General features: G+C 34.1%; 2 protein-coding genes across 4 annotated transcripts in view; one reads left to right on the top strand and one right to left on the bottom strand.

The window, feature by feature from the left end:
- Positions 1 to 782: 782 nt before the first annotated feature.
- Positions 783 to 5,005, top strand: pigc (phosphatidylinositol glycan anchor biosynthesis, class C). The gene is made up of 2 exons (XM_051875913.1): positions 783 to 924; positions 2,538 to 5,005. Exon 2 carries the CDS (start codon positions 2,550 to 2,552, stop codon positions 3,429 to 3,431), a length of 882 nt encoding a protein of 293 aa, XP_051731873.1. The 5' UTR covers positions 783 to 924; positions 2,538 to 2,549; the 3' UTR covers positions 3,432 to 5,005.
- A 314-nt stretch (positions 5,006 to 5,319) lies between these two features.
- Positions 5,320 to 12,646, bottom strand: part of dnm3a (dynamin 3a) — a 55,554-nt gene continuing 48,227 nt past the window's right edge. Inside the window, exon 22 of one of the 3 annotated variants that reach the window (XM_051875794.1) lies at positions 5,320 to 5,649. In XM_051875794.1, coding sequence (XP_051731754.1) covers positions 5,610 to 5,649 — 40 coding nt within the window. In that variant the 3' untranslated portion in view covers positions 5,320 to 5,609. Of the gene's footprint in view, positions 5,650 to 6,648; positions 10,299 to 12,646 lie in introns of those variants that run through there. The other 2 variants (XM_051875792.1, XM_051875793.1) reach the window with 2 other exon arrangements.

Below are 12,646 nucleotides of genomic sequence, written 5' to 3' on the forward strand. Positions count from 1 at the left end.
TAAATTTATTTCTGGGTTTATCATAGTTGCACTGCTTTTTAGTTTATCTTCTAAAGACCAGTTCAGCATTTTTTCAGACATTTTTAATAAAACGGCATAAAAGGCTAGTTTTAAACACGGCTTCGCACTTTTCTAATTTTTCGTTGAATTTCTAATCTCATGTCGCCACCTGCTGGCGGCTTTTAGAGCTGCAAGTTGTCAATTTTCAACTATATTTGACTAAAGGAATTTGATACATTCGTCTGAAAAAAAAAATGTTATATAGCCTGATGTTACTGTAAGGTTGTTGTTTTTTCCTTAGGTTGGTCTTATTCGATATCCCACACCCCCTCAGGACGTTAACACTAAAATGAATATATATGTCCTATATGACAGTGCAAACTGTCTGTATGTAGGCTATAATATATTTTGAACATGTATTATTCAAAGGATCTATTATTTAAACATTATTAAGATGATTTATTCACATACATTATAAAATTGATTTTTGGTATTGTTAACATTATATAAAAATTAAATGGGAAAAAGTATTCAAAATTTGAATTCCTTTTCCCCGCAACCGCCTGATTCAAGGGTTTTCAAACTTTTTAATGCTAAGAGATCCCCAAATACAATACTGTATAATAACCTCGTAGATAAATATAAATGCTCTAAAAGTCTTTTTTTACTGTGTGATTGACCGACTGAACAAATCACACTGTTTACAATTGTAAGAATGAATAAAAATAAATCCTTTCACTAACTCTTACGTTAAAATCTCATGCTTTTACAAGATCATTCGTTGGAGGGTGTGAGGAAAGGTCTGCAGATGGCGCTCTTCAGCTAACACTACAATCGAGCTTTTGTTTTTGTGGTTCGTCACTTCCGGGTGTGCGATGGCAAGACAGCAGTGGGTCAAGAGCGTGAGAAAACCCAGCTGATTTTGTAAGATATTACAATTATTTTTTATTTTATCTAGTAGTATATATTCGCTATGAATGATATACTAGCGTCAGTTGTTTTATGATGGCTATGAGTCGAATCTGTTGTTGATCAGATTCAGATTGACGTGAGAAGCTGTGTAAACACGAACAAAGAGGTTGAATTTTTATGTAATAATATTCTGATTATATATACTTTTTATTTACACAGATGGAGATTTGTTAACGTTGCTACAGGTTTTGTGACAGTTAAAATTATTCGAAAATTTAATTTCAGAAAGGAACGCCTAAAAACGCTATAAGATTAATTCAATTTGTTGCAATTTGCTTTTATATATTTTGGTATTTATTTAGGTAAAGTGTTTAAAAAATATAGAGCCGAACAAAGAGTTTGATTTTTGTGTGTGCATGTGTAATCACGTTATGATTTTACAGTAGGTAATAATATTAGCTAATTTATTTTTTGCTTTATGAATACATAAGTTTTATTTAAAAAAATGTTGATTTATTAATGTCATTAAAAAGTTTTGTGGCATTTAAAAATTATTTGAAACGTTTTTCAATCATTAAAGCAGCTGAAAAAAGAATGCCTCAAAACTAAATTACTTGGAATATTTATTAAATGTTCTTAAGTTTGATTTGAGTTTTTTATCTTTATTGTTATAAATTGATTTTTACATATTTTTGTATTTTTGTAAAGCCTTTAATATATTATAAAGTCTTAAGTTTTATAACGGTATTTATATAAATGTATATATATTGCCAAATTGCTAATAAAATACATTTTTAAACATATTATAAAGTCTTAAATATATATTAAAATAATGTGTTTAATAACCTGTTTGTTATTTGAAAAAAGTTGTAGTATTGTCATATATGTAGTATATATCAAGTATATGGGTCAATGACGTGACGGGTCATTTTTTGTCCAAAGGCCTTAATAATAATAAAAAACAAAGATATGACATCCAAAGTATGGAAGGTATTCCAACTAGATCTCTTTTATTGAATCCAAAAGATTTTAATTATATTTTGCTACATATAAATGTATTTTGAAGTGTCAAAAGGTCATTCGGTTTAACTGTCCAAAGGCCAACACAGCCATTTCATTTGTGATTAAAATATCTAAAAATGTAATAAATGTATGTATTTTTTATTCTGGCATGATTTATAACATCATATATCAACATAGTGCAAAATGGTATTAAAATTATGTGTAGAAGACATTGTTTTAATATTGTTTTAATATGTTGTAATATTTTAAAAACTTGTACTAAATATAAAATGTTGTCTTTTATCAGATATCAGCCATGTTAGCATTGTTTGAAAATATCGTCATTTGGTAAAACCAAAAGTGTCATTCAGTAAAACCGAAATTTTGGTTAAAGCGAATGACTTTGAGCAGTGTTAATTGATTATAAATACCACCTAATCTCATTGTTAACACTTAATAAAACTTCAAAATTAATTATATCTCCATTACATTTTTTTTTATACTTTTAAAAACCTTATTCGTCAGTGACCCATATATATGTTTTCATATTAATCAGGTAACAGCTTTAAGTCCAGTAAAGTGTTCCTCACACTATGTAGTGATGATGGGTTGTGTATTGTCAGTTTTGACAGGTAATGGGGGCAGACAGCGGTCCGGGAGCTCCTGCAGCTGTCCCGTGGCGTAAAGTGCTGTATGAACGCCAGCCTTTCCCAGACAACTATGTGGACCGGCGTTTTCTGGAGGAGCTGCGGCGCAACATCCGAGTGCGTCAGTACCGTTACTGGGCGGTAGTGCATGAGACGGGGCTCATCGCACAGCAGGTGTCCTGCGTGGCTGTCGTTCTCACATTATGGTCTTATATGGAGCAGGGAGACCTGGAGCCATCGATGGTGTTGTGGGTCTGCCTGGGCTGTGCTCTGCTGGGCTACGGCCTCTACGAGATCCTGGGAGACGCTTGTGTTCGGGAGCGCACACGCCTGGCTGATCTGCAGAGCGCCACCATCTTCCTGGCATTTACCTTTGGGTTTTCACCTGTGTTAAAGACTCTGACCGAGTCGGTTAGTACAGATACTGTGTACGCCATGTCAGCCGTGATGCTCCTGGCTCACTTGGTGTCCTTCCCGTACGCTCAGCCCAGTCCGCCGGGCAGTCTTTCCCTCAACGCGGCTCTTTTCGGGTCGGTGTGCCTGGCGTCTCGGCTGCCTGGCGCCCTGCATACCTTCACCATGCTGAGCTGCGCCCTCCTGGTGTTCGCTCTCTGGCCCTGCCTGCTGCACCGCATGCGGAAGAAGGCGGAGTGGAGCTTCCCGTGGGCAGCGGTGCTGGTGTGTCTGGCTGGAGTCGGGGGTCTGGGTAGCCTGTGGCCCGAGGGAGCGCTTCTTCTCTCTCTGGCTCTGATAACGTTAACATTACTCTGTCCACTGTTACTAGTCCACCTGCAGAGGCACAAGGACAATATCCACGGTCCTTGGGACGAGGCAGAGATCAGAGAGGATCTGTCCCGCTTCCTGAACTGAAACTGTCTACAGGATTTAAAGGGACAGTTCACCTAAAAATGAAAATTCTGGAAATCATTAACTCACCCTCAAGTTGTTCCAAACCTGTATGAATTTCTTTCTTCTGCTGAACACAAAAGAAGATATTTTAAAGAACCAAACATTTGATGGACCCCATTGACTTCCATTGTATGGAAAAAATACTATGGAAGTCAAAGGGGACCATCAACTGTTTGGTTACCAACATTGTTTAAAATATCTTCTTTTGTGTTCAGCAGAAGAAAGAAATTCATACAGGTTTGGAATAACTTCAGGTAGTAAATGATGACAAAATTTTCATTTTTGGGCGAACTGTCTGTTTTAAATGCTTCTGAGAGTCTTTTGCACTTTGATTAAAGGGATAGTTTATCCAAAAATTAACTCATTTACTCTCTTTTATGTCTTTCCAAACCTGTTGTGTAGAACACAAAAGAAGATATTTTGAATATCTTTTGTTCCACAGAAGTAAAGTCACACATTTTTTGATCAACTTGAGGGTGAGTAAATAATGACAGAATTTTTGTTTGTGGGTGAACTATCCCTTTAAGCTCAGGGATGAATAAGAACTGTTTTTGGGAAATATCTCATTTTGCCAATATAAAACTTAACTATTAAATGAGTGAACCTCATTAAAACATGTCTAGGTCACATTAAATAAAATATGTATTTATGTTTTACTTAATAGATAATTCCCCCACACAGCTATAGCTTGCAAATTGTATTTTAATGCAACGTTTCTGTCATGTGACCTTCATCGGTCACTATTTTGGTGCCCGATAAAGATAGCACGAACTAAATGTTGCATTAAAATATGATTTGCACGCTATTGCAGTGTTCTTCTGTTTATTCGTACGCACATGCTTACAGGATTTACAAAGGATTTATTTGTTTTGCCAGGAAATGAAGCCCATTTTCAAGATCAAATCTTAATGGTCCTAAAAAAAGATTTTGAAAATCTTAATTTTTATAAGCCAAAATATATCATTTTGATTTTAGTGTTTGATCCAGACATGTTTTCTGATTCACCAAAATGGTATACATGGGAGTAGGGAGTTTTTTTTTAACAGTATTTATATAAATGTATATATTGCCAAATTGCTAAATTTTTAAATGGTTTTAAAATACTACAATTTTAACACAATGTATTGGAAATAAATGTTGTTTTTAAACAATGTTAAACATGTATAATTGTTAATGTTAAAAATATACAATTATAATTGTTACAAGCCCTTTAGATTTATTTTAATGGAGGTGACAGAAAATCCATTAACTGTGCAATTGTTGAAACTGTTGTGGACAAACTGTTGACCACAAGATGTCAGTCCTCTATCAGTCCCAGGCATTGCTACAGCGTTCATGTTTTGTTCATCTGAAACAGCACAGCAGCAGTCGGCAGAACATTTCTGCCAGTGTTCAACTGAAAGAATGTACAGTAATAAGCCTTTTTGGGGTTTTTTTTAAGTGTCATTTATAACTGACAGAATAAGAGCTTATATATGAACAGTCTGTGTGACACTGCACTTAAGCTGCCAAAATAAAGCATTCTGTGCAACATCTATGGGAACTTCTTGTAAGTTGTGCAAATGAATGAAGTTGTTTGACAAAATAAGATTAACACTAATGTTTACTTGTCAAATTTCACATTTTCAAGAGTTATGTTGGAAACTCGCACCACAATGTTGTGGGTGGTTCTTTTACAAGCTGCACGAAATGAGATATAAATCATGTCGGTAACACAAATGGTGTCAGAAATTGGCTTAGAGGTTGGTTCAAATCACTAACCCTAGTCATGAGCAATAATAACAGCGACGCTTGCTTTCGTAAAGACCGCTAACTACTGGAAAGTGTTGGACTTCTCAAGCACGCAGTATTTACAAAGTCCAAAAATGCTTTTTATTTAAGCCTGTTACAGAACTGAATAAAACTCACTCACATTGCAAACATCAACATATGTACAGAACAGGAACAAACCTCTGCAGAGTGACAGCGTACTGCTCAGTCGGTGAGCAAAAAGACCATCTGGAGATGAGGTTTACTAAACCAAAAACCTGTTTTGATGGTTTTCCACTGTGTCTAAGATTTGAATCTTTGCTGTCTTCTTGATGAAATTTCAAGCAGGTCTTGTTGGTGCTTTTTCTCTCACAGGTGGGCATTTGGGTCTCAGTGTGGGTGTTGAGTGGGCACCGCCGGTGGCTGTCTCCTGCAACACATTAGACATAACCTGAGCCGTCAGAACAGACTCCCATAGGTCACTGCTCACAGCTCTGCCAATTCAGCTAATGGAAATAACAACAATCTCCCATAAACTGCTCTGCTTCAGATGGCTGCATATGTTTACAATTGCCTGCGAGTGTGTTTTGTTTTGGGAAAATGAAAGCGAAATGAACACAAATGGCCAGATCACATCAACAGGACTGAATAGAACACAAAAACGATTTTTCTTTAGATGGGCTACAAATGAATACCAAACCCTGCTGATTAGCTGTGAATCGTATACAAAAATCTGAAGAACAAAAAAACAAAAGAATTCTTAAAGGGTTAGTTCACCCAAAAATTCTGTCATTATTTTCTCATTCTCGTGGATTTCATTAAAAAGATCTTAATTTGTGTTCTGAAGTAAGAACAAAGGTCTTACGGATGTGGAACGACATGAGGTTGAGTAAATAATGACAGAATTTTTATTTTTGGGTGAACTAACCCCTTAAAGTAACACTCCACTTTTTTGAAAATAGGCTCATTTTCCAACTCCCCTAGAGTTAAACTTTAAAGTTAAAGTTTTACCGTTTTCGAATCCATTCAGCCGATATCCGGGTCTGGTGGTACCACTTTTAGCATAGCTTAGCATAGTTCATTGAATCTGATTAGACCATTAGCATCTCGCTCAAAAATGGCCAAAGAGTTTCGATATTTTTCCTATTTAAAACTTGACTCTTCTGTAGTTACATTGTGTACTAAGACCGACGGAAAATGAAAAGTTGCGATTTTCTAGCGTAATATCATTGCGCCTGCTGCACCCATGGTACGGCAGCGAAGTTCCTTGATTATTATGAGAGTATAGTTCCTAGCCATATCGGCCTAGAAAATCGCAACTTTTCATTTTCCGTCCGTCTTAGTACACAATGTAACTACAGAAGACTCAAGTTTTAAATAGGAAAAATATTGAAACTCTTTGGTCATTTTTGAGCGAGATGCTAACGGTCTAATCAGATTCAATGAACTATGCTAAGCTATGCTAAAAGTGGTACCGCCAGACCCGGAGATCGGCTGAATGGATTCAAAAACGGTAAAACTCAACTGTTTAACTCTAGGGGAGTTGGAAAATGAGCCTATTTTCAAAAAAAGTGGAGTGTTCCTTTAAGGAAAATTCATAATTGTGAATAAAATATCAAGAATTCTAACTTTTTATCTTAAAAAGTGATTACTCTTGCTTTGAGTTTGTTTTTCTGGTAAAACTTTACATTAAAATTAAATTTCTAAACTAACTATTGTACTAGTTATCATGAACAAACACTACTTTTACAGCATTTATTAATCTAGGCTAAGGTTAGTTTTAAGACATTTGTAATGTTACAAAAGATTTCTATTTTAAATAAAAGCTATTCTTCCGAACTTTCTATTCATCAAAAAAAAAAAAAAAAAAAAAAAAGTATCATGGTTTCCACAAAAATATTAAGCAGCACAGCTGTACTGTTTTCATCATTGATAATATTAAGAAATGTTTTTTGAGCATCAAATCAACATATTAGAATGATTTCTGAAGGGTCATGTGACACTAAAGACTGGAGTAATGATGCTGAAAATTCAGCTTTGCATCACAGGAATAAATTATATTTAAAAAGATATTACAATAGAAAACAATTATTTTAAATTGTAATAATATTTCACAATATTGCTTTTTTTCTGTATTTTTGATCAAATAAATGCAGCTTTGGCGAGCAGAAGAGACTTTCAAAATCGAAATTCAAATCAAATCTTTTTTTTACCTGTTTGAACGGAAGTATATACAAACAAATTGTTTCCAATAATATATTTTAACAGTATACAGTAGTATATTTACAAATTAACATTAATCTAAAGTTGTAAAAAAAAAAAAGTTAATTGTTTAGTCATGATACCTAATTAAAGGGGTCAAATTATGCTTTTTAATGTTTTCCTTTTCCTTTAGTGTGTAATCTATCTGTTTGTATAAGATCTGTAAAGTTACAAAGCTCATAGTCTCCCACAAAAAAATAATTTCTTCAATCTAATAGAGAACACTGACCCAGACCTGCATAAAACGCTTGGATTGAAGTCCAGATATTACTTCCTCAAATGTCTATGTCACATATTAACATAAATACCCACCCAAAGAGAGAAGACGATGCTTCAGTGAATTGTAGTGTTGTCATCATGTCGCAGACACACTGTGCGTTTAGATGCGAAAGCAAAACCTTGTTAGAAATCAGTGAGCAGTACAACCCAAAGTTTGCTTGTGCACACTGCATTTTACAGAGGACAGCTTCCTGAACCTGGGAGAGTTCAACGGCAGCTACATATACAAAGACTACTGACCACTGTGAAGCATTCTGCTCAAGTCGCGCTTGCAAAGTTGGTTTCGATTTCCCGGCCTGATCATCTGCATTTTCAGAATCCGACTTGGGCTCAAACTGATATGGTAAACCTGACGACATTATTAACTGTGTTATCTTACATGGTTCTGTGGAATACTTGATTCTGATTGGTCAATCACACCATCCAGCAGTATGTTATCCCCCAATAACAATCGGTAAAAACAGATAACACAGGCTTATGCGGGTAACTGAAGTCGGCGCTTTACGCTTGCTAGGAATGGCTTTTCCTCTTGGAAGTTTTGCGTTTGGTGAGCTAATAAAATATTAAAACTCAAATCAATATTTTGCGTACAGTAATTTAATTATGTCATCCAGTATCGTGGACTCGCTCTTTGTTTAATACGCAACTGCTGCCATTTTGCAACGATTGTTTTGTACACTGTAATGGATTATAAGATAACAAATAGGTAATATTTTAAAACTTTATCTCAAATCAGTATCTCTTATCCCCATAATTATTTATGTGGCAAAATGCTGTGTAATAAGTGGTATGACTGTATCGTTTCCCTTAAATGTCCATCTAGTTTGAACTTCCCACTTGCTAGCAACTGCTTTCTTCGCAGAAGCTTTGCGTTTAAAGACCTAATAAAATATTTTAACTCAAGTCAATATTTCATGTCTAATTATTTACTTGTATGGCAAGTAGCCGTGTAATAAGCGGGATAATGTACATCCAGCCAGTTGTTATCGCAGAATAAACCCCTTCAGAGTGACCTGTCTGGGTTTATTCTGTGATAACAACCAGCTGGACGTACATTATCCCTTACTTAAAGCCTTGGAAGCTGAAGATCGTTATTATGGTAAAGGGGTGTTACATTTCCGACACACGTTTGAGGTGTTTGGGCAATCACAACGCACTGGGTCAGCTGGCCAATCAGATCACGCTGGGCTTTTTTAAAGGAGGGGCTTTGTAAAAATCAGCACGTTTCAGACAGACTGGAAATAGAAGTATTGCTATAATGTACAGTATATGAAAAATGTGAGTTTTTCATGTTACCACAACTTAAATAAATGCACAAATGCAAGTTAATTAAACCTTTTAAGTTGCAAACATTCTTTTGTTGAATTCTGTTGATATAATAATGTCGATCATTACATCAACTTAATGTCGTTTGTAATTTAAACTCAAATTTCTGCGTTGATTGGCTTTTTTTTTTTATTAAGTTGTAGTAAAAATGATAACTTTGGAAATTAGGCAGTGGATTTCTAGTTCCCAGCATGCTTTGTATAGGACTTTTTAGTGAAGAGACAGACCTGTTAGTGTTTAATGCTGTTATGTTTGACATTTAAAGGAGTTTCTATAATGTTCAAGTTTTTGTGGTGATCATTGTGCACTATTGACTCTATAAGTAATGACTGCGCTAATGCCAGTGACAAGTAATATCTTACATGTTCATTAAATATACATATTAAATAAGTTGTTATCCTATTATAACTGTTGATTTGAACTGAAATAGATTGAGTAATTGGTTCCAGAGCAGCTTAATTTTTTTGAGTAATCAACTTAAATTGTGTTTATGCTACAAATTATTAAGTTCCTATAACTCAATTGTAGCTTATTGGTTGAACGTAAATTCACTCAAAGGTGTCATAACTCAAAAAAAAAAAAATTGATGCATTAAAACTGTTGCGTTAATTTTTTTTTTTTTTTTTTTTTTTTTTTTTTGAGCCAACACATTATTTTTAGAGTGTAATACACCCAATAAACAAAATAATGAACTTTTAAAATAACATCATATGATGTAAAGTGTTTAACAGTTTTTTATAATGAATTTTCTTTTTTAATAAAAGTAAAATTTTTGGTATTCTTAAAGCAGAATTACAAATATAATACCATTGGTTGGATAAACAGACTCACGTGACTGGTCAAGCTAATGTTGCTGTGTTGTGCTGGTCAGGATGCTCAAATAAACAAAGCTACAGTGTTATACTTTTCAATGAAATCAACTGAAAAATGACTTACTTATACTTGTCCCAACATCTTATGTTGGAATAGAAGTATTGTAACATTGAAAAATTGACACATCACCTTTAATTAGGCCCAAAAGACCTCATTATTGTGAGCTGACCATGTTACAATTGCAGGCTACGGTGTCGGTGCGTCTTGAGTGTGTGTGTGTGTGCAAGTGTGTGTAAGGGGAATATGAGTCCAGCATTCCTGCAGAGCTGGTCCTGGAAAGATCCCTGTGGAGACGCAGGAATCTCACTCTCTAATGGAGCTGGCAGAGGGAGCCGTTCTCTGGGATGGGAAAGAGAAGAGAGTGGCTTTTATTTTTCCTGTGCTGCGGCGAGCACAGGACTGTGGTTTCACAGAAAGAAAAAGAAAGGACGGAGACGACGGAAAGAAAAGCAAAACAACGCTTGAGGAAACATGCGAGATCTTGCAGCCTGGAAATGCCAGGGGTTTACTGGAAGACAGAAAGAAACGCAGAAGTTAAAAGTACAAGAATGCACTAAAGACTGCTGGCGTGTAATTGGAGGAGTGGATGAGGTGCGAGAGAGGAACGTTTGCTTGATTAGATGCTGGCGGCGACTCAGAACCAAAAGAGCTGCCGTTATAGTGCCCAGAAATGCTGTTTGGGTCACCAGGTTCTGTCACTGTCCACGAGGCCGATTCTGGTCGGGGTCACGCTAAATACTTCAACTGAAGGTTCAAATGAGTTCTGCGAAAAGTGAAGGAGAAAAAAAGATGAGGGGAATGGGGGTGGAAGGAAAGAGAGGGAAAGTTGGAGAGTTGGGATGAGTGATGGTGAGAGGAAATGTGAAAAAGTGAGTGGGAGAACTAGAGAAAGGGGCGACGGGGGGAGAAAGAGAGAGAGAAAAAGCAGGAGAAAAAGGGTGGAGGTCCAAACAGACCCGTTTCTGAACACAAAGGAAATGAGGCAGAAAAGAAAGAGAAAAATGGGCCAAAAAGTGAAGGTAAGGAATGAGAGAGCGAGATCACAAGGGAGAAATCGAAGAGAGTGCTGAAAGAAACGAACACCAATGGAATGGTGAGAAAGGAAAAGATAGGTCTGTTTGTGAATACTGCATACTGATATGACGGTTTAATCAGGAAGTTGACCATAACCCTCTTCCAGTGTTCCTTTAATGAGGTCATGCTTCTGATTTGGTTTATTCTTGTTCATATGAAATACGAAACGTACTAGAGATATCCAACACAATAATCACAGAACGGTATGAAATATGAGAAGCCTTCATGTACGGCCTCTGGTGATTAGACTGACATCAAAACAAGACGAGAGCTAGAAGAAGTGAGGACAGTGGAAGAGAACAGAGACTGGCTGAGCTGAAAATAGGGAATCAAATATGGAAAACACATTTTCAACAAGACCTCCACCCATCTCAAGTGACGTGTGAATCTCGCTAAGAAATGTCCAGATCATGTTTCATGCCCAAATCCAGAGAAGGAAAAAAAAAAAAAATAATAAAAAGGAAATGAAGTTTATTTTTAGCATCATTAAGATTTTTATGAATTGTGACAATTCTTATTACTATAAAGAAAATGAGAAATACATCAAAACATTATAATTATAATGTAATATGAAATCTTATATAAATAAATACATAAAATAATAAATGCATAGAAATTAATTAATAAAAATAACAATTACAATATCAAATTTTAATAGTTAAAATTGAAATCATAGAAATATATAAAATATAATTTTGTATTTTTTCTTTTGCATCGTGACTTCTAATTCTCATTACTATAAATAGAATTATAAACAATACATGAAAAATTATCAAAAGTATATTAAATATATATAAAAATATTAAATAATTTATAAAATAATAAAATAATATAAATTTGTTATAACATTTTAATTTGTTTATTATTAAAATTAAAATTAAATTGTATTATATATATATATATAAAATTTTGTAACTAATTTTCATTCTTATAAAGAGAATATTACAAAATTATGATAAAAAAATTATTATAACATTAAATATTTTAATATATCAATTAAAATTATTTATATTTTCATATAAAATGTAAATAAATAGATTTATATATAATTATTTATAAAATGATATAAATTTAATGTAACATTTTATATATATTTGTTTATTTAAATATATATATATATATATATATATATTTATTAAAATAATTTATATTTTCATCTAAAATTTAAATAAATAGATTTCTACATAAAATGATATTAATATAAATTTAATATCACTATTTAATTGGTTATAAAAACAAATTTTACATTTTAAATCATACATATATTATAATATAATATATATATATTTTTTTTTATTGTATTACACTTTATTTATGTATTATACAGTGGTGGTCAGAACCACCCTTGGTAAATATGGTCAAAGATGACTGTAAAAATAAATCTGCATTGTTTATCCTTTGTTGATCTTTAATTCATAAAATTAGCAAAAATCTAACCTTTCATTGAAGGAAAAGAATTGAAATTCGGGGGAAATTCACATTATGAAATAAATGTTTTTCTCCAAAACACGTTGGCCACAATTATTGGCACCCTTTTATTTAATACTTTTTGCAACCTCCTTTTGCCATGATAACAGCTCTGAGTCTTCTATAATGCCTGATGAGTTTGGAGA

The sequence above is a fragment of the Ctenopharyngodon idella genome, chromosome 20 (assembly GCF_019924925.1).
Source record: "Ctenopharyngodon idella isolate HZGC_01 chromosome 20, HZGC01, whole genome shotgun sequence".
In the NCBI taxonomy this organism is placed as follows: Eukaryota; Metazoa; Chordata; class Actinopteri; order Cypriniformes; family Xenocyprididae; genus Ctenopharyngodon; species Ctenopharyngodon idella.